Below are 23045 nucleotides of genomic sequence, written 5' to 3'. Positions count from 1 at the left end.
GGAGCCCTGACCTCTTGGTGTCTACCTATAATTAAGAACTGCAGAGGCCAAATGAATGTATAGCTGGCATCACAGACAACATGAGTCACCTGGGGGCTAGAGCCACAAAATCTCTTCTAAGAACAGGGGATTTTTCCATTACTTAAGTATTCGTGGTTATGTTATTGTTATAAAGTTATTAATTATTATTGCTGTTGTTAGTACCCATTAAGCCATGATCTCATGGTCCACTAAAGGCTTTCTATCTAATCTCCCATTTCACGCTCTGTTCCCTGAATGGGGTATGCCAGTGGTTAGCAGGAAAGGGGCCTCCTCTAAGGCTCTCTGACACCTGCCCTTGGTGGTGGGAGGAGGAGCCGCATATGCCTTAAGCCATGAGAGATATCTAATGTTGTTTCATTCCACTCACTTCTTTGCCAAATGACTAGCCTTACGCAGATGTAAGATCATGAGACTAGATATCTCATATCTTTTAATAACCTAAGCTTCTAGGTGGCATGCTGGTTAGTTGAGCTAAATAATTTATGGATCTTTAAGCAATAAAATAGACACCCATTAATCAATCTATGAATAGTTGATTGGTGGTTGGGGAGGGAATGGGTGTTGGAGAATATTGAGTGCAGTTTTGAAGCTAGGATGGCCTCCTATTTTAACCTAGCCAGACTAGCATGTCTGAATGAGTCAAGCTCTGAAAAATCTCTCTCCCCTTCAAAACCTTGCTGCTAAGCACAGCCTACCTTCACTTCAAATAATGGCACAAATCTGAGCATATGAATTAATGGAAGCCCATATTGACTGTAGTATAAGGTAATATTCTGGTTTCATGCTTCATGACTTAATTCCAAAATAAGGAATGTATCTGTTTTAAATTCCTCTTTGCTATTTAATGCATAATATACGTCATGCAAAGCACAGTCTTTTACACCCTTTAAAAAAATTCATTACCTTATATATTTGAAACAATCTCCAGTATTTACAAATTATAGATCATGGAATCTATTTAGAGTTTAGTATTGGATCCCATGGACAGAGTTAGTCAAAATGAGGCTCCCCTTTCTCATTTATCTCAGTACTGTAGAGATCTCTCAGTAAAGAGATTTGGAAATAAAGAGTTTCCCATTATGTCATGGTGATTAAAATGTTTCCCAATTACAGATGTCACCCATTATTTATTTGGGTAATTAAACTTGGGGATCGGAAACACTATGCTTTGAATCACTATGTACTTTGGGGAAATACTTTTCAAGACCTAGAAAGAATGGTAAGCTGGATTTCAAGCGATTGTTTCTAAAAATCAATTTGCTTAAGGATATACTTTAGGTATGTGCACCAATACTTATTTCCTATTTTTTTCTTTGCATTATTTTCTTCTTTAATTTCAGAAACTTGCAGGCTCAGACATTGCTTTAATGTGTCCTTCACTTACTCCTGAACTGCAAACAGTAATAAAAGAGGGTGGTTCGTGTACAGTGCTCGATCAGCCCATTCCACTAGATAGATTGGTGGTCAAAAGTATCGATCCACTCCACGTGTCAGGTATGTGTCTCTTTTTTTCCTTCAGCATATCTGTTTGCCATCACAGAGTTTTTTATCAGCCTTTTTGGTAACAGGAAATGAATCCAACTTAAGTCTTCATAAAAGACAATACTGAGTTCCTATGTGGCTATGTATCACTCACTCTACGAACCAGTTATGGAAAGTGTTGAACTTAGTTTCCAATGGTTGGATGACACAGTTCTGCCACTTGCTAGCTAGGTGACCAAAGGCAAGGCACTTAAGTTTTCTAAGCCATAGACTCCTCTTGGTAAAAGAGGGACAATAATATCCACCTCGGTGGGTTGTCATGAGAAGTAAATGAAATAATGCCTATAAAGCACGCAATAAATGACAGCTATTATTAGTATTGCTATTATATTATTATTGTTAGTACTGTCACCATTGTTAAAGCACTAGTACACCACAACATGCTATGCAAGGCTAAGATATTTTATTACAATAGCTCTATAGAAAGAAATATGTCAGAAATAAATATATATGTCCACACAAGTCATGTGTATAGGTCAGAAATATATATTACTTTTTTCATTTTTCAAGCATTTCCTGAGTGTCCCCTGAGAACTAGGCACTCTGTGGGTGCCCTGGAGTTCCAGAGATGAATAAGAAACAGCCTGTGTTCTTAGGGAGCTCTCAGAACAATGAAAGATCAGCAAATCCTCTGTCACGAAAGCCCCGGGACTCGAGAGACCTGAAGGACGTTTCGGTCTCCTCAGTGCTGGGTAGACGGCGGCAGTGTTCAGGAGGAAGCAGACAGTCATTCTGCCTTGGGTATAGGCTCGGAAGAGACCAGCTGAAGCCAGGCAGGAGGGGATTGCCTTCCTGTCCTCAGGAAGGAGCAGGAAAAGAGGGAACGCCACACATTCTCCTTAATGCCCACCCCAGCAGCCAAGCCCAGAGCATCCACGACTAGCATAGGACCAACCTATACAAAGCAGAGCAACATCAAACAGTGAATGAACGAATGAATGTACAAATGAATGATAATAACAAACATTGACATAGTTATGTTATATAACCAAATCATATATTTAAATACTTTACATATGTTAACTTGTGAATGGAAGCAAACTCTCTCCCCCAGAGAAGGGCTCCACGAAGTGGACACCTGTGTCCAGAACCAGAGCCTTCTGCCTCCTGTGTCTGTCCTTTCTACTTCCACTGAGATTTGCTGAAAAGTGACCTGGGCAGGCTGTAACATGTATCGTTACACCACATTTGGCTGGGACCAATCACGGTCTATAGAGGCCAAAGTCTACATCAGCCAGAGAGCACTTCCAGAGCAAACCTAAAACGAGGCATCTCAGGGGAGCAAAACCTTTGCCTGTGAGCGCCCCCCTCACCCTCCATTCCCACTCCCAGGTGTGAGCCTCCCCCCTTCTCAGTGGATGGCAGAGCAGCGTAGACAGGCAGAGATGCCTCTGCAGTATGTGAGGCCCGGAAATCACTTCCTTTTGTCTGTTGAGCTTACTTTTTCATGGGGAAAAATGTCACAGCTGAGGAAGTCCTAGGCCAGGTATCTATTCTCTCACTACTGTGGCCATAGTTACAAGATTCTGGCATGATAATTGGACGTGAGGGGAGGAAGTTGTCAGAACTCCATGGGGAAGTGCGGAAGCAGCTTAGGCTGAGGGTTCAGTCTTGCCACAGCCCTGCCAGCTCTTCAGAACTGGACTTGATGGGAAATCTGACATCACTGGATTACTTTGGGGGATGCATGTTTTTTCCCCTCTTTCTTTTCCTTTTTTTAAAAAAATAAAAACAATACCTTTTTAAAAACTATACTTCCACCATTTTTGATTATTTTCTGATTGTCACTACCATCTCGTTTGTTTTATTTTTATATTTGTCTCATTCTCCTTGTCTATTATTTTGACTGTTCAGATACAGTGCATGAGGCAAAATAGCTGTAGAGTGGGAAAGAGTAGAGGGTGAAGAGAGAGGAGATTGTCCTTTGCGGTGACAGAGACCTGGTTTCAAATCCTGGGTCTATCATTTGCAAGATGTGTGACCTTGGAGAAATTAATCTAAATCTGTTTCCTTATTTGTAAGTAGGAATGAGCTGACCTATCTTACACAGTTGCTATGTGATTTAAATGACACACAAGGGGAAAAAAAACCATAGTAGCACAGTGCCTAGCACATAGTAATTATTGTTAATTATTATATTAGAATTTCAGGGGAAAAAAGAGCTATTCCTGCCCATATGTTATGTCCCTATTTTATTTTACAAGCCCAGCCATACCAGGTCCTTCTGCTTATAAAGTCCCTAGTCCCCACATTACAGAAAAAACAGATGACGGATGCCTTGAATACTGAGAACTACAGTTACGATTTTTGAGGAAAGTGGATTATCCAGCCAAGAACAACAACATGATCTTTAAAGCTTCACTTGCTACAGGGAATTTATAAGGAGGAAAATCGGGGAGTAAAACAAACACTGCCAGATCTTTTTTCCAGAAAGTCATTTTAACAGGTTTAAGTCTTGGACAGAATTTCATGAACTTACTAGACTTCGTTGTGGTCGAATTTAGGAAATATGAGGTTAAGACTGCTATGAGTATAATGGGTGATACTAGAACAGTTCTTGCAGTTGAGAAAATAAATGTCTTACATTTGCTTTGATTCTGAAATGAGGCCCAACCTGCCTCGACGAATCTGAATTAAACCCACAAACTTCAGTGAATGTAAAGCATGACAGTGGACGAGCATCAGCTTAATGATCAGCCAGGAAAAGACAGTGCTCTCTTCCTCCTCTCTGAAGTACTTGATGTGACCAGGAGACAACCCTGGTTTGGTTTTTTCATTTGTTCCTAAACATAAATCAACTGTAAAAAGAATGTATGGGCTGCAGAATTTTATTCCCTGAGCTGTATTAATAATTCAAGGAAGAGCTTTCATTTTAAGAGCTCCTGCTATATAAAAAAGGAATCTGCTCTCCCAGTATCTCCTGTCATTTAAGAGACCAGCTAGGAAATGACAGAACAGACTATTTCTTTTGCAAACACAGAAACCATGCCAATGTTTCTTTTTGTTTTGTTTTCCATTTCACATAATTTGGTAGATGTTGGATTTTGAGTCAGTTTTCTGGCTTTTCTTGACTTGTTGAGAAGCATTCAGGTGGTTTTGTATTATTGCCTCATCTTAATTTGTTTATAACTCTTGTTTTGACGTGACTTCCCTTGAAATACAAAAATAAATAAAACATGTTAGAAAGCAGTGGTGAGGGTCAAAAAAGAAACAATTATTACATTTTTTCCGCATTTTTATTATCTACATTTCACACACACAAAATCCACCTAATATGCTAAGCTTCTTCCTTGCGGAGGAGACCCCTTGCAGGACATTTGGTTCTGTCCAAAACGTCCATAAGACTTTTGGTCTATCCGATATTTGGGCCACGCCAAAAGGTCCTTGACATTTGGTTCTGTCCAAAACGTCAAAATGAGCATATTTGGTCCATGCCAAATGGCTTTGGACAGGACCAAATATCAAGGACCTCTTGGCATGGACCCAGTGTTTCCATGGATGTTTTGGATGGGACCAAATGTGACCACATATCAAGGACCTTTTGGCATGGACCAAATGTCTGATGGATGTTTTAGGCAGAACCAAACGTCAAGGACCTTTTGGTGTGGACCAGATGTCTCCATGGATGTTTTGGACAGGACCAAATGTGACCAGATATCCAGGACCTTTGGCATGGACAAAATGTCTGGTGGACCTTTTGGCGTAGACCAAATGTCTTATGGACATTTTGGACAGGACCAAATGTCTGCTAATCAAGGAGCACATTTTCCATCACTTAAGCCATTATTGCATTTCCTCAAGCCCCAGAAGTCGTTAGCTAAGAAAAAAAGGATTTTCTTATTTAAGTGGGCTCCATTTGGACATAGTAGTGAAGTCTTGGTCTCGGAATCAGATTTTTTTTTTTTTTTTTTTTTTTTTTGCTAATCTACATAAACCTCCCACATTCGTTTAAAAAACAAACAAAAACTCCAGGTCCTTGTACTGAGAAACTGCTTGGATGTCACATTAAATGATTTGGATTTTTGTCTTTGTAATCTTTTTCTAGTCTTTGGGCTGAGAAATGCTTTCCTTATACAACATGAAAACAGATATCAACAGTGTATAGCAGCATTCTTATTACAAGCCCAAACGGAAAACATCAAAGTACGTATTTCATTTTGTAGGTTTTGATTCTTCAGACTTGACATGTGGAAAAGTCTCATTCCAAGCTTCTTAAGTAACATTGGATGGAAAGTTTTGTATTTCCCTCACCGGCTTTGGCTGGGGCAAAAGTTGGGAGGAGGGGAGGGATATGCACATCTAGTCCATCATGCTCAGAAAGCTCAGAGGAGGCAATTTCCTCACACTCGCAGAGTTGACACAGCCTCTCTCATTTTCTCCTGTGGCAGAAGTTCTAGAGCTGCTTCTGAGTTCTGCAGCTTCTATAGGATATGGGGAAGAACTGCTTTGGATTGCATGACTGACTTTTAAGATGCTCTAATCAACTCCAAAGTCCCGGTATGCAAATAATGTGATGTCAACTTAAGTAGTAGTGCAATAATGAACCATGTCAAGTCTGCTCTTTAAGTTTTGAAAATACACCACTGTTTTTACAGCTACGGAGTTGAAGAGCAGCTGCCTGTCTGACTCTGGCTTCTCTACCTTAGAAGTTTCCATTTTTGTCTTTCCTCTGGTAGGCTTTCATCATAGCTACAAGGTGGCCAGACAATAAATAATAATAAATAATGCAATATTGCATTATTCCTAAGGACTCAACTTGGTACCTCCCTCAGTCTGTTTTTCAAATTATGCCACCAGTTAAGAATTTCTATTTCCACACAAAATAGAAATTCACCTTTCAAACTATTTATACATAATCTTGGTGCTCATTTTTCTAATTAGTCATCATTGATTATTATGGTTCTTTGATTACTCATGACTGTTTATCCAACTTGCATACCATACTCATTTAATTCATTTGCATTTTCATATATGATTAGACATAGTTATGAAATGTTAGATGTAAGGAAGAAAATGGGAAATATGCAAATGTTTCATTAGTCTTCAGTTTTAAAGAGCAAGTCAATAAATACAAAGGAAAATATTAACCCAAATATGTGAGAAATTGTCAGTTTAACATTCTCTCTCTCTCTCTCTCTCTATATATATATATATTTCTTTTTACAGAAAACATGGATGACACAAATAACAGCAGCTGTCTCTTGCTTCACCAAGAGTCAAGAAACCAAGAAAATATCTTCACTCACATTGCCTGCAGAATCCTCTGAAATTTAGGGACCTAAAACAAGTGGCACACCTTTTTAGACATTAGGAATTAAGGTATTCTTTCATTCAAATCTTTGTAACACTTATCTAGTGATAAGCTAGAAGGAAATGTTCATTTTATAGGAGTTCCAGAATTTGAGCTGGGAAAATCCTCAGTATAGAGGAATAATGACTGCAATAAATTTGAACTCTGAGGAATTTCTTGGCAAGCATATACTGATATCCAGACTTAGAATGTTTCAGTCAGGCTTGCAAGAGGTGTGGGTGAAGTATGGTGCTATTATAATTTGTAAAGGGTCAATGATCAGAAAAATAGAGTGTCAGGAGGAACACAATGTCCACTGCTTATGTCCAGTGTGAATTCTAACATCTTACTTTGTGTATATCTATAATGAAACCAATTTTCCTACATGGCTTATAAGTCAGTCTTACTGCTTTACAGTCCTACCTCACACACAATGATAATAGTTCTTTTGATACAAAGTTTGATTGCACTTTTAATATATTAAGCAATAAATAAAGTTTACATTTTAAGAGCAGTTTTTAAATTCCTATTCTCCAACAGTTTACTTATCTTGGGTATACCATATAATACTCTAACTTGGAAGTAGAAAAATCCCAAAGACTAAATGCCATTAAGGAAAAAAGCAAATATCTGTTCCAGTTTCACCAACTAACACTTTCACATGGGAGATTTTCATAGAAATAGTAAGATGTCTTTAAATCTCATTTTTTGAAGAATGATGGAGTTTCTCACAAAACTAATTTCTGGTTTTAAGTGGTGTGTGTGTGTGTGTGTGTTTTAGCACAGTACAGTCACTTAATTTTATTTGGCAGGACTTGAAACTTCATTAGAATTTTTTAAGAAAGGCAGCTTGAATTATGATAGCACCACGGTGGAATACACTATTAACTACATTTAAGGAACTAGTTCTTATGGTCAGATTATAGCAAATGGAAATTCATAAATTTTAATTTCAGGCACAGTACCTTTTGCAGTTTCCAAAATGGAAGTAGTAAATTTATCAACTTGGGCTGCAAGACAAAACTACCTTAAGTGATCTCCTTAAGTTGTAGAATGAGATAGAGGATGATGTTTGCGGAGGTCCCGTGCACAGTTAATTCTTTGAGGAAAACGCAGGTTTCACCATGCAAACCAGGCAGTACAGACAAGTGCAGCATAAAGGCTCTTGTACAAGGGCCACGCACTATTAGAATGGAGGGTCAGAGTCGCTGTATAATAATGTCAGACATTTTTAGGAGTAAGTGAAAATAAAAGGAAAATCTGGAGAACAATAACTACTGTTAATGTTTAAGAATAAATGAGAAAAAGGAAAGGCAAAGAAGGAGAGAATAGACTTCAAATTCTTTCCTGGAGATGGGACCTGGAGGAGAGTGAAAGCAATTATGTCCAGAAGACAATATAGATGTACGCAATGGAAGATTTAGGAAGAAATTTCTGGCCAAAAAATATGTTTTTAGAAAAAGAAATTAATCATTTTGCAGAGATTTTTAGATATAAGCCAGCCTAAGAGGAGGGCAATGGACTAGGACTAGGCAATCTCTCAAGATTCCTTTAGTCTCATGAGTCCAGTAACCATATATTATACGTATAAAGTAACCATATATTTATACATATAAAGAACTAGTTTCTCCCTTAAATCTCATTAAAGGGGGAGAAAGATTGACTAAAGTAACATCAAAGATGTGAAACAGTTTAAGAATATGCTAGATACAAAGAAATATTGGCACTCCTACGTTCATTGCAGCACTAGTCACAAAAGCCAAGATGTGGAAAAAATCTTAACGTCCATCAACAGATGAATGGATAAAGAAAATGTGATATATACATACAATGGAATACTATTCAGCCTTAAAAAAAGAAGGAAATTCTTCAATATGCAACAACGTGGATGAACCTTGAGGACATTATGCTAAGGGAAATAAGCCAGTCACAGAAAGACAAATACTGTATGATTCCACTTACATGAAGTATCTAAAAATAGTCAAGTTCATAGAATCAAAGAGCGGAATGGTGGTTGCCAGGGGCTGGGGAGAGAGGGAAATGGGGAGTTATAATCAATGGGCATAAAATTTCAGTTAAGCAAGATGAGTACTGCTATACTGAACACTTACAAAGCTGTCAAAGGGTAGATTTCATATTAAGTGTTCCTGCCACAATAAAATAAAATTTTTAAAAAGAATATGCTATATATTTAAACTGGAATTCTATAAAGCTCACAAGAGACTATATCTAATATATAATATAAGTGCTTGAGGATATACACGTTAAACTCTTTGGAGGGAAGAACATGAGAGTAAAATGAAAAAAACACTTCTGGAACTTGGTTCCTAGGAATAAACAGTAAAAACCAAAGGTACGTTGAGCCTTCAGAAAAGTATCTTTAAATGGTCACTTGGGTATAAAACTTGGATATACAATGAAGAAAGGATTAATTTAATATTGTTTAATATGTCTTTTTAGTTTGTTAATTCTCCGTAATAATGAGTGGAGTGAAAAGGGAACGTCTGAAACAAAATGGCATTAGTAATTTCTCTTGAAATTATGAAGTTAATTACTCTTCTAAGTTGAACATTAAAGCATACTCGCTATCTATATCCAAGCGCAAAGTTCTAACATTCTATAAATAAACTAATGCAAAATGGTTAATATTTGTTCTTTTTTAAATAAACAAAATAATTTGTCACAGAATACATCGTATACTAGAAAGAAATGGTTTTTTAATATCATCTTTAACATATAAAAAAAAACAAAAGCAACAATTCAATAAGGGTCCTTCCATTGTTCTTCATACAGATTTAAATGCTGTCATGTAATTTATCATTGACAATTATAATCAGTAACCTTCTAATCACTGAGTTTAGAAATTATTACAGTATTTACTGAGCTAAACTCTCTCACAAAATAAGGCACAACTACATGATCACAAGTAGTAAACACAATACAAATAATGAATCCAACAACTAAATGAGAAAATATTCATGCAAAAGTATCTACAGAAGCTATGAATATATGATCCAGTTCAAGGAAGTACAGAATGTCATATACATAACCGCATCATGTTACAATAAATTCATTACTTCTACACAGAAAGAACTCAGCTATTTCAAATTGTATTTTATACAATTTTACATAAATTTAGTAAGTTTATGCACAAGATTCACATCTGCAACAATAACAAATTGATCATTAAAATTCAGGCAAAGGGCAATTAAGACACGATAATGTGTGGCACATTATAATTACAGAATACCATTCATCAAGCTCATGTCTAGGAATACTAGATTGATGGCACATTTAAATCTTACGGATCAAATCATCCATGGTTTTATAGCCAAAGTGCATAAAAAAAAAACCTGCTATAGTCAAATAGGTCATGCATATCAAAATATATGATCATCATTTGCTCTCCACTTAAAAGCTAAACATTTTTATGCAAATGCAAAGTTAAAAAAAAGTGGCTTTAAAGTTCTCAAAACTATAAAATAATCATACAGCCTTTTTAAGAGAGATGGGAAACTAACAAATTTGGCAGTTACTATTTAACATTACTGTGAGGAAACAAACTAGCTAATTCCATATTAAGAGGTAGTTGAACAAAATGTTATTTGTATACTGCATTGAGGTTTTGTGTTTTGTTTCCCTCTTTTTTTCTTCAAAATAAAAAAATCCTATACCAGCAGCTCTGTCTTCTTTCTATTAAAAAATTCCGTAGGTATAGTTCATTGTACACTAACCCAGCAAGACTTGATTTTAACTCACATTTCTGTGCTGGGGTTTGGAATTTACTAATTCATGATGCCAATATGTTGTGCATTAGAGCCAAGAGCTGGGACTCTATGCGTGCCGGCTCTAACTCACTGACAAATAATACCAGCAGACATCTAAAATGTAGAGCCAATAAGGACACAAAAGATGACTTTTTAATTAAAAGAAAAAGAAAACCGTTTTTGTTTCCAAAACACCTTAAACTGGTGAGACTTTAACAGCGAAAATGTTAGGTTTCATTTCTAATATTGTTAGTATAGTAGCTTATGGTAAATTATTTGGGATCTATGAAATGAGATTAGATGGATAAAAATTAGAAAATCACTCAAACATATATGATTTTATTTATTCTCCCCACAATTTTTTTGTGAATATGAAGGTGGGGGAACAAGACATGGAAAAGGTCTTCAGTGCACCCAAGTAGAAGATGAAGTGAACAAATATTCTAATCCAGAAGAATTCTCATGAAGTTTTATCATCTTAAGAAAAATAATAAACAGTAGTGCTGTGAATATTTTTCCAACACATTTATTACATTACTTATATGTAAAAGAAAGAATTAAGACTAGTTGAAAGGATTTATAAGTATAGGAAAATGCATAAATAATTTCAGTTCAATTTATATTATCCAAATATTATTTTTAATAAAGAGCCACTGTATTTCTTCATTATATATGTTCAACAATATATGTTTACCGAAGTCCAGGGACTCAATCAGGGTCCTTAATAGTTATTGACGACAAGGTTTATTTAATGGGATTTTAAAAAATAATTAAATGAATATGTGGCAATCTCTTTTAGTTTATATGTTCTAAGTATAGCATAAACATAATTTTATTTCAGCATGATATCTGAAAGCAAGTATATATTATAAACTATTTATTGTAAATGAAATATTAACTCCCATCCTTCCCTGCTATTATCACCAAATGACTGCACTGAATGAAGATATAACTTTACATTTCTTCTCTACAAAGAGTAATAAACCAATATTAATGATTTGTCTCTTCAGATTTTTCCAATTTTCCAAATTAATAAAACTATAATTTAAGTTCAGTTTCATTGTTCAGCATACAAATAAGCTAATTTTTAATTATCCTTAATTTAGCCATTCTGTTTCAGTTCTGATTATCGGATTCTGAAATACATTTTCAGTAATACTTTGTTCTCCAGCTGTTACTTCAAGATAATTTCACAGCATTATTTTTGCACAGTAAAAAGATTTACCCATTGATATGGAACCGCAAATTGAGAACCATTTTAAATTTAAGCCAAGTTCACAACTTTTAAAAATTCTTCCCTATTCTGTAAGAAGAAAATACGAAGTAGAATATTCAACATCTCCTTTCCATTTTGTATTTGGTTTTCACAGATAAAACTACGGCAATAGCAGTTACTAGCTTTAAGATGCAAAATTATAAAACAATTACAGTGAAGCTGAGCTATACTCGGGAAGGTTAAGCCAAATAAAGGAAAAAAAGCACATCCATTAAAAAAGCAAACTCTGATTCCTGGAGATGCTGGAAAGACAAAATGAGGCTATAACATGAAGGCTCATCTCAGAAAACTTCCCACTTACAAGAATCTGAGAATAAGACCATTATACAATTATTTTTCATCTTCCAACTGGAGCTGAGGGTGGGAAGCTTTGTAGGATTCTTAATGGAGACTATGTAGGAGTTTAAACATGAGACAGAAAAAGACAAAAAGAAAAATTAACCCTAATCTTTAAAATACAATCCCAGGATAACCATAAAGTAAGCAAATTAACTTTACAGGGGTTTTCATAAAATCCACCCAAGAGAATTTAATCAGTATTGTTAAAACAAAAACTATGTTTGAATTTATGGTTAATACATATTTCAACATAAATTGTATTTAGAACACTGGAGTAGTACATTTATAACATAACAATGCAACTGAGCTATGGACCTATATATAAGAAAAAAAGAAAGATTTATAGTTCTGTGCATGACTTTACAAAGAGAATATTTAATACAATTAATGTGTTATTGTGCCACATATATGATATGATATCATCCACGTACATTTCTGTACACTAAATTTGGAAGAAAGTAGAAGTAAGCTATGGAAGTGTATTCATGTCATTTGTGAACAATGAAATTATATTTAAAAAAATACATTGCTATTTTCCATCCAAAGTTTATTTACATTTCATTGGCTAATTCTAAACTTGGCATGAAAGCTGTTCCAGGGGTTAAAGGGAAAAAAGTAATGAAAGATGAGCCCAAGTCTCACAAAAATAGAAGAGTTTTACTTGATACTGATAACATTCCAAAATATACGAATTCTAATTTGGTCTAGTATTGCAACCACGGTCCAAATCAAATAGTAATCCAAGACCTCTATTAAGTGCATTTATTAAAAATCTAATAGTGTAATATTACTCTGAAGTTGTGATAACCCACTATCCCTGCAAGTCATTGAAACATGCGTCACAGACACGAACAGGCTTCTTGGAAGAAGGAGTTAAGGCATTTTTGGCTGAACACTCAGCACAGAAGATATTCCCACATTGTCTGCAGTGATGCTGTAAATGACAAAAATTAAACAATTTCAAGCATTAACACTATACCAAAAGCTTTACGAGACTACAAGAATACTGTACACTGCACTGTGAAGGTATATTAACTTTCAAGTGATTAGTGTATGATTTAATAAAATAACATTTCAATATGTCAATTTAATCCCTTAGTTAAATTGAAGGCTTCCTATTTATCAGACTTTATGCTAAACATTTTATATGGATTTTATCAGGGCATTCTCAAAAGAAACTTAGGAGGCATTTAAAAGTGTTAATAAAACACCTCTATCAGATGAAAAACTATTCTTATTTGCCAAATGTTTCAGGCATAATTTCTTCAATAGGGATAATAAACTTGAAACATCACATGATGGTATTATTTAGAATAAATTTTTTTTTCTCTGCTTTTTCTTCCTTTAAAAGAACCTAATGATGACTTAAATATATGAGTTTAATACTGGCATACTGGTTTAGAAAATCATTATTCCAGAGGACAAATTAGTAAAAAGGCAAAGACTGATTTTAAAACTAAAATTGAAAAATACATATGCTAACCAGAAACTAGACCGTATGTATGAAATTTGATTATTCTATGTAGCTGTAAATTAAAATTAACCAATAAATGGAGAAAGTTTTTTTTTTTTAATCTGTCAAATGCAGGACTACTTGGAGGGTTAAAACATTAATTGTCACTGAGGAATAAAATCCAAACCATAGCAATATGAACACAATCATTTACCCGTCTCACTGTTACTGAAAAGCCTTTCCCACAGGCCATACAGTTTTGTACTTCATTGTCTTCGGCCCACTTTCTATTCAATGCTTGCGTATGTTTGATCTATTAAAAAAAAAAGTTTCAGTACATTATAATATTCAATGTCTTAAAGAATGATGGATAATTTCTAATTTGGTGCCCAAGTTTTATAAAATTTTGACTATATGCACCATGGGATAAATTTTTTAACATCAGAAATTCTTTAGTCAACTTCCACTGTCCAGAGTTGCTACATTCTTGGGGGCTGGACCACTGGTGCAGTGGTTAAGTTTGCGCATTCTGCTTCAGCAGCCCAGGGTTTGCCAGTTTGGATCGTGGGCACAGACCTACTCCCTGCTCATCAAGCCATGCTGAGGTGGCGTCCCACATAGAAGAACTAGAAGGACCTACAACTAGGATATACAATTATGTACTGGGGGCTTTGGGGAGGAAAATAAAAAAAAAGAGGAAGACTGGCAACAGATGTTAGCTCAGGACCAATCTTCCTCAAAAAAAATAAATAAATAAATAAGTCGCTAAATTCTTAAGTCTGAATGACCAAAAATAAATAAATAAATAAATAAAATAAAATTTTACTCCTCAAAGGCATTGGTAATTTCTAACTTTTGGTGATTCCCCATCTATTCTAACCCTAATGATCAATCCTTCCTCAGGACTCTGAGCACATACTCAGATCACTTCTTTAACACATAGCATTAATACCTATTTCTTGGTATTCCTGAATTTTCCCAGTACTGAAAATTCACGAGTGACATGGCTCTCTAATCCCTGGGGTCTCTCAAGACAAGTTCTTTATCTCTTATATTTAGTTACCCATATCACCTACAATACTGCTACACAGACAGTAACCACTCAAAAGTATTTATTAAATATATGAGATTTTTTTTAAAGGTTGAAAATACGCTTTTCACTAACAGGTCAACTCTAGAAGAAAAACTTGCCTCACATCACCAGGTGACTTACTTGAAGGGACTGATTTTCTCTGCCCAGCTCCTGTACTGCTGCAGTTGTATTGTCCAATTTTCTTTGCAATTCTAGCACTTTGGTTTGAAGCTTTTCGATTTCACCTTCTCCTTTAAGACATCTAGAATAGATTGCAAAGAGAGAATTTTTAAAAAATCATTAAAGACCCTACTAGAACACAGACACTGACCCACTTCAGTAACTTTAAACATAATGCATAAATTCCGACTATCTGATTGTTTTAAGGGTTAGTTTTTAAATGGCTACTTAAACATCTGCAGGAGCTATGCACTTTTCTCAAGACTTTTCTTCTATTTAAAAAAATGTGTAACATGACAATCTTCGTATCACTTAGAATAGAAATAAACTGATTTTACTAGACATCAATCACCTTTCTAGCAGTGCTCTCCTTTCATCTTGATTATTCTGAACCGTTGCTTCTAACACTGCAATTTCACCACGTAAGTCATCCGTCTGTTTCTCGAGCTCACTAACTCTCCGCTGACTGGACTGCCACTCCTTCTTTACAGTGCCCAAGTTTTCATTTAATGCTGTAATCTGCATGGTAAGTTTAGTTTCATTTTCTTCATATTTCTTCATTCCTGTTTCTTTTTCTCTTATTTCAAAATGCTGAGAAAAGGAAATACAGGGGGAAAATCTTATCACAAAAGTAGTGCAAAATAATTTAAGTTAGTCATTGAATTTAAAATATTGGCAACATATATAATATTACTTCTTCAGAAAAGAAGCCAGGAGAATATATTTCATTATACACTAATCAAATTGATTCCACAGACATTTGTATAATTCAAACTGGTTCAAAGGACATAATGCTGAAATGATGGTCAGCAACTCTCTTATAAGATCAAGCTAAGGTAAAGCAATTTCAAATTTTCCTTTTTTCCACTAGAGGAAGGGAAGAACACATAGTTAGGGATAGCAGGGTACCCTGGAGACTGGAAGGCTGGAATTTTTATTTTTTTATTTTTTGGTGAGGAAGATTGGCCCTGAGCTAACATCCACCAATCTTCCTCCTTTTGCTAAGGAAGATTAGCCCCGAGCTAACATCTGTGCCCATCTTCCTCCACTTTGTATATGGGATGTGGCCACAGCATGGCTTGATGAGCGGTGCACAGGTGTGTGCCCAGGATCCAAACCTGCGAATCCCGAGCCGCCGAAGTGGAGCACGAGAACTTAACCACTATGTCACCAGGCAGGCCCAAAGCTGGAATTTTTTTGTCTCAAATTCCACATGCATCCTTTTGTCTCTATAAACGTGCCAAAAAACAATACAAACCCTTCAAATCAATTGCAACTTGAAATTACAATTCTTCAACTAAACCATTCAGTGGTCAAGTTTATCTGGGGATATTTGGACTTAATTCAATAGCCAGATGAACAGAGGAAAGCCAGATGCTTCCCATTTGGCATGCACAACTTAGGGAAGGAAGAGCAAAATTTGGTCATCATAATTCCAAACTGAAGTTTCCGTTCCCCCTTATCAACATTCACTTTGACCAAACAATTAAGTTTAACGTGGTTAGCCTTCACACCATTTACCTCAATCTACACAGTTGTGGGTTTGTTTGTTTTCCTGGCACTAAAAGTGTTCTTATTTTTTTGAATTATGTTTTATTGGATTTTCACTTATATAAATCAAAATATAATTCCAAAATAAAATATATCCAACCACATGTCAGCTATTTAAACAAATCAGATCTCCTTTCTTAGTCAAAAATTAAAATGTTAGATGAGCATTTGAATCAAAACGTCTAAGTAGAAAAATCCTCTCTTATTGGACTGATTTACAAAATCAATTACAAAACGCACTTCCCACCATTAATTTACTGACCAGTTGAGCTTCCTTCTCAGTAAATTCTTTCTTCAGCTCATCTTCTTCCTTTTTCATCTGCTCTTTCAGCATTTGCTGGTTTCTCTTCTCCTGTTCAAGGGCTGCCTTCAGGGAATCTACTTTTCCTTGAAGCTCTAATTTCTGCTGAATCAAAAGCTGTTTGGCATCCTTGAGATTTGTTACCTCCTATTGAAAAAGTAAGGCCAAAAATTAAGCCTTCTTTATAATAGATACTTCAAAACATAGCTGAAATTTATGCAACTTATCATGACAATATACACAATATGGATTTTAGCCTCTTCTCTTATGAGATTCTTAAAGTTCACTATTTCGAACAATTGGTGAGAAAGATGCAAGATTATGTACTTCCTGCTCAATAATCATTTAAATTCAAGTGATACTTTGCATGCATATGTTTTGATTAAATTATGTGAAAAATTTCTACCCGCTATTTTCCCTTTCTTCACTTAGCAAGCATTTATTGGTCATCATTTAGGCATCACACAGTGTGTTAGGTTCTGGGGATATATATAAAGATGAAGCATATACATTCCCTGTTTTAAGGAAGACACAGTCTGGAAGAACATAATGAAATAAAGAGATAATTATAAAGCAAAATGGTAAGTATACTGATTGACATAAAAGGTATTATGAGAGCACTCGAGAAAATCAAATCTTTCTATAAGAAAACAACATTTTACAAAGCAAATTATAAACAATTAGTTTCTTCATCTGGCATGCTAGCTATGCTTATGACAGGAAAAATGTTCAAAACACGTGATTATTAAAGGATTTTAGGAAGAAAAACAATTGAAAAAACAGAATCTCTTAAAATTTTATTTCTAAACTCTCACATATTTTGAAGTTTACTATCTACAAGCAGAATTTTCTAAATCAGCAGCTCTCTTGATTATCATCTCAACAAAATCTAAACTTTTAGGGCTACTTTTCAGTAATGTGAAAACAAAAGGAACATAATTTCAGTACATGTATAGATATTATACAACACAAGAGCACACTGAGAGCAAGAATATTCCTCAAAAACAACAAAAGAGGGGCCGGCCTGGTGGCTAGTGGTTAAGTTCGCATTCCGGCAGCCTGGGGTTTATGAGTGTGGATCCCAGGAGTGTAACCACACACCACTCATCAGGCCATGCTGTGGCAGTGTCCCACATACAAAGTGGAAGAAGACTGGCCACAGATGTTAGATCAGGGAGAATCTTTCTCACAAAAAAAAAAAAATTCTAAAAACAAAACAATGTGCTGGGCACATACTAGGTTCTCAATAAATATATATACATATTTTTTTCCTTTTCTTTTTTTTTGGTGAGGAAGATTGGCCCTGAGGTAAGGTCTGTTGCCAATCTTCCTCTTTTTTGCTGAGGAAGATTGGCTCTGAGCTAACATATATGCCCAATCTCCCATTTTGTATATTGGACGCCGCCACAGCATGGCTTGATGAGCGATGCGTAGGTCCATGCCCAGGGTCTGAACCTGCAAATTCCGAGCTGCCAAAGCAAAGTGCACGAACTTAACCACTACGCCACCAGGCTGGCCTCTAGATATTTTTTAATTTAAACAACAATATGATACAGAAGGATGAACAATGATTGTCTTAACATACCTTCATGCTTTCCTGCTTGTGGGACTTGAGTTCGTCACTCAATTTAGCAATGTCCTTTTCTTGTCTACACTTAATTTCCTCTATCTCTGCCAATTTAGATTTTTCATTTACTAGTTCTTTCTCTTTCAGTGACTGTAGAGAAAAGATTTAATAAAAAATAATTTTAAACTAAATGCGTAACTGAAAATTAGTGTAAGAAAAATGATGCTCCTATTTGTGACACTCTCTCTGTCCCTTTCTATCTAACTTGAGCAAATTCCTTACCTCCTCTTGCCTCTGTGTCCTTATTTATACAATGTGAACAATAAGAAGAAGAAGATCATTATAAGGATTAAATAATTACAGTTCATACTATAAAATGAATAGTGCCTGGCCAAAGTAAGAATACTATAAAATTTAGCCAAAACTACCATTCTTGCTCTTATTAATACTATTATCATTGTTACTATTATTACTATAATTATCTTTACATAAGGCACCTAGCTTAGGAGTATTTTATACCATCTCATTTAATCTCTATAATAGGAAGCTTTTTTTAATCCTCATTTTATAGATAAAGGAACAAAGGCTTAGAGAAATTAAATAATCTATTAGAAGTAGAGCCAAAACTAAAACAAGGTCTGCTTGATCTAAAGCCCTTGCAATTAAAGGCCTATAAATTATACCTCTGTTGGAATTTTCTAAACTTGAGGCACAAATCATGAATTTCATTTCAGCTTCACCAGCACCACCCCCACAAAAACATCTTCAGATTTTTTTAATTAAGAAGAATTTCAGGAATTGCACAATTTAGATATACCAAGAACTTCAGAAATTGTACACTTCAGAATAATATCCTATCAGCTGATGGAAATGTATGATTTCAACTATGAAGCCAAAAATAAAATGTTTCTTTCATATAGAATTTTAACTGATTTTTAAATGTACTGGTTATATAATACAACGCTTTCAACTTTATAGCTTAGCATCATTTATATAAAATATATCCTCTATTCCCCTTAGAAAAAGCTGGGTCTTAACTTTAAGAATTCTTAACAAGCTTAAGAATTATTTCTAGACCTTTTATCTCATTCACACATCTAGAGGATAACATGTTACATGAGAAATGCTTGAGGGGCTATAATATCTGTTTTTGAATAACCAGTGGTCTATGGTGTGAAAAATAGATTTGTTTTTAAAACAAAAAAGAACAGTAAGAAAAATGGGTAGAAAGGACAAGAAAGCCATTAACAAGTACTTCCTAGCATTAAAATTTCAATTATCAAAAGTGTTTTATCAGAAACTAGAACCCCATCTGAGAGAGCTGTTGAAAATAAAGGCAATGCCTATATTGGGTAAGAAGTTTGACTGGATGATCTCTATGGCCTTTGCAACTCTAAGATTCTAGATTTAGTCAGAAAATGAAATACCTTTTCTTTTTGAATCTCTTGTAGTGCTTTACACTGCTCCCTCAATTGCTGTTCTTTCTTTGCTGAATCCTGCTCCAAAGTAGTCTTGGTAGTCTTCAGTTCTTGAATCAATTTATTTTGGTTTCCAATTTGATTTCTGTTTGAAATCAAGTCCTCCTGTGCTAGAGAAAGCTTCTCTTCTACAGACTTATAAAAACAATTTCCCCAAATTATTATATGTCATTTTTAAGCAAATTTCAACAGAAACATAACAGTTAACATAAGCATACTGGAAAGTAATATATCATAGAAAGATAGTATGTTATGCCCTTCAGTAAGATCATATAAAAGAGAAAGAATGTTAGATAATTAACTCTCTTGCCTACAGATAACAATTCTAGCATAAAATAATAAAACTGAAGCAATTCCAAAACCTGTATAAATAATTTATAACTATTTACTGGCTAAGTGATGTGAAGGAATATCAAATTAGTAGGGACCATATCAAACACACTCAGAAAACACATATATGGTTACAGAAAAGACATGGGGAAACATGGAAAAAAAAAAAGCAATTTAAAAAGAGATATAGTTAAATGCTATGTTATGTATACATATGTTTTGTAGGGTCAATGATGTTCCTTGATATGCTAAAACATTTAATAGAAAGGGTTTTTTGTCTTGGGGAAAAAAACAACTGTATTTCACATCTGCCAACCTGACCAAGTGAACTAAAAGGAAAGTCAACCAGACATCTGAGGCTCTATTTCTGACAAAGCCGTTATCCCATCCTCTTCATTTTCCATCCATGTGGTAGAAGCAGCATTGTCAGTTAACACAGTCCACAGACTGTCCTAAGGCCCAAATATTTTAAGAAGCCGAAGCTGGCAGAAAGGGCAAGCTTTTTAACCTATAAAGTTTCACTGTGGGGTAGATATAGTAACAGGTGGGTAACAGAAATGGCAAGAACCTTGCCACTCTCAGGTGCTATTGCTAAGAATCAGAAGGGAAGGGAATTAATTCTAAGATGCTCTTCTACCATCTAGAAGAAGTTCATCTTTCTTATTCTGGAGATAGTAGTTCCTTTGAAAAGGAAGCATAAGATATAATGAGGAAGAATCCCGGCTGGCTAGACTTGGCTATAGTAAGAATTCGATAAAAAGTAGATGCAAAAAAAAAAAACAAAAAAAAACAATGAATGAATGAAGACCTTAATTAAGAGATTCTTAAGCTTTCTGAAAGAGAAAGTTTATTCCTTACAAATAACTCAGTTCAGAAGTCTTTCTGATATACATTAAATTTCAATTTTCAACGGCTTCCAGTAGAACACTAAGAACCCTAAGGCTTCCTTTTCAGGAAAGATCTATAGTCATCTAGTTCTTTATCAATCAAGCAGCTAACCATTAATTAAGTATACCACTAAGGTAAATAGGAGGGTAAAAAAATGGTCCTTGACATAAAGGAGCGGACTATGTAGCCTGAAAAACACAACCAGCATGTAAAATGACGCTGTATACGGTAGTAGAGCCTGTGCTATGTGCCAAATGCACAGAAAAACAATGCGGGTGAGAGCTCCCTGTGGAATGTGTTTACATAAGGCTCCATGGTGCATGTGGGAGCTGACCTAAATATCACAAAGGGTGAGAGTGATTTCAGATAAAGAGAATAAAATTTGACAAAGCCTAGTCCATACAGTCTATAGAAATTATAATTAGGTAACAGAGGTCCTGATCTAATGCTAAAGAATACCAAGGCTTGCTCGAGCCTGAAAGCAACAGCATCCCCAATCTCTGACCACGAGAATGCCAAAATGCCTATAGTTTAATAATGGCCTATAAAATTTCAAACTCATAAAAACCCAGTGACTAAATCTTTAAAGTTAAGCTCAAAATCTGGACCACTCTTTTCTGAAGATGCAAGACGTACTGCTCTACCTTGCCTCTGTATACTCATCTACATCATTCAGTAATATACTGCCATGCATTTTAAATATTCCTTTTGTTTTTCTTGTTGCAGACCATATTATTTTCATCTGCTAGGCATCTCTTCCCTCAGGGAACTCCCCTCTCCCATTTGATGGTTTTGTTGGGGCTATCTTTAACTCATCCACTCCCATTGGAATAGGCAAATCCTGAGTAGATCAAGTACCAACCTTGACCCTGAATACCCCAATCACAGTACAGAAGTGTAGCTAAAAAAGAATTTCTGCAGTGTTCTGTGGTAGCTATCGTTTTTTTTGTCCGTTCAACAACTTCTCCCTTGCTTCTTTCGAAATAAAACTTTAAAAATTTTAGTTATTATTTTTTCTTGATGTCTGATGACATAAGAAATAGTACTAGGTTAAGAAGATTTATATTTAATTCTAAACTTATCCTAGAATTTTCACTTTACTCAGGGTGCAAAATTTACAGTTAAATTCTACTTCTACCTTTCTTCGACAGCAAAGAATGGCAAACAGCATAGCCAACCTGAAACATCCATTCCATAAACTTAAATATTTCATAAATAATCCAGCAGATGGGGCTAAAGGCATAGAATAGGCCAGTCGGTCTTCCATTCTACTGGCATCTTGGTGTACAATGTCAGCCCACAGATGGCAGCCTTGACTTAGGTGGGCGTCATGTTACAAGGTTCTGAACCTCTCTCGTTTTCTCTTATACACAAAATTATATAACACCAATGAAGCAAAAGAAAAATAATGGCTGATAACTATCTCTTATTTTGGTCTATAAATATCATTTGAACTTCCCTAGGAATTTACTTCTTTTTTTTTAAATTAACTTCCTACGTAGTTCAGATACTTCTCATTTTGGAAGCATTACTATAGAATTTATCAATATTCTATTTTATATTAAAAAAATCTAATGAAATGATGGTAAAAGAATAAAGGGTTATGAATCGGAAGAACTGAGATCTAATCATGGTTCTGTTACTGTGCAACACTAGGCCTGTCACAAACCAAGCGAGGCCTCAGTCTCCTCATCTGCACAAGGAAGCTTTGGAATAGAGGATCTATCCATGGCTTCTTAACAGTTGTAAAACTCCACAGCAGCCTTATCCCTGTCTTTCTTTTTGTCCATATATACATTTGAATTATTCTTTCACATATAAAATTATTAGTACACAACATAGCTTTCAGGCATAATAAAAATAGTTGTTGGCTTAATGAAAGAATATTGATTTAAGAGATCTAAATCCTGTTACTATATGTTATGCTCTTGAAACTGGCAAACAGTTAGCCACTGATGATTAAGTCGCT

At 35.2% G+C, this 23045-nt stretch overlaps 2 protein-coding genes across 3 annotated transcripts in view; one reads left to right on the top strand and one right to left on the bottom strand.

The window, feature by feature from the left end:
* Positions 1-7053, top strand: part of PLEKHG7 (pleckstrin homology and RhoGEF domain containing G7) — a 56931-nt gene extending 49878 nt beyond the window's left edge. Inside the window, exons 15-17 of the mRNA XM_058568672.1 lie at positions 1383-1536; positions 5630-5727; positions 6751-7053. Of these exons, the coding sequence (XP_058424655.1) occupies positions 1383-1536; positions 5630-5727; positions 6751-6858 (360 nt within the window). The 3' untranslated portion in view covers positions 6859-7053. The remainder of the gene's footprint in view (positions 1-1382; positions 1537-5629; positions 5728-6750) is intronic.
* Positions 7054-9571: 2518 nt separating this feature from the next.
* The window catches only part of EEA1 (early endosome antigen 1), a 133759-nt gene continuing 120285 nt past the window's right edge, over positions 9572-23045 (bottom strand). For both annotated transcript variants that reach the window (XM_058568670.1, XM_058568671.1), the window contains 7 exons: positions 19808-19993; positions 18399-18530; positions 16775-16960; positions 15314-15552; positions 14923-15043; positions 13924-14022; positions 9572-13190 (listed from right to left, as the gene is read on the bottom strand). In XM_058568670.1, coding sequence (XP_058424653.1) covers positions 13068-13190; positions 13924-14022; positions 14923-15043; positions 15314-15552; positions 16775-16960; positions 18399-18530; positions 19808-19993 — 1086 coding nt within the window. In that variant the 3' untranslated portion in view covers positions 9572-13067. The remainder of the gene's footprint in view (positions 13191-13923; positions 14023-14922; positions 15044-15313; positions 15553-16774; positions 16961-18398; positions 18531-19807; positions 19994-23045) is intronic.

The sequence above is a fragment of the Diceros bicornis genome, chromosome 25 (assembly GCF_020826845.1).
Source record: "Diceros bicornis minor isolate mBicDic1 chromosome 25, mDicBic1.mat.cur, whole genome shotgun sequence".
Taxonomy (NCBI): Eukaryota; Metazoa; Chordata; class Mammalia; order Perissodactyla; family Rhinocerotidae; genus Diceros; species Diceros bicornis.
Note: the sequence above shows the minus strand (reverse complement) of the source record. Positions and strands in the feature narration are given on the sequence as shown.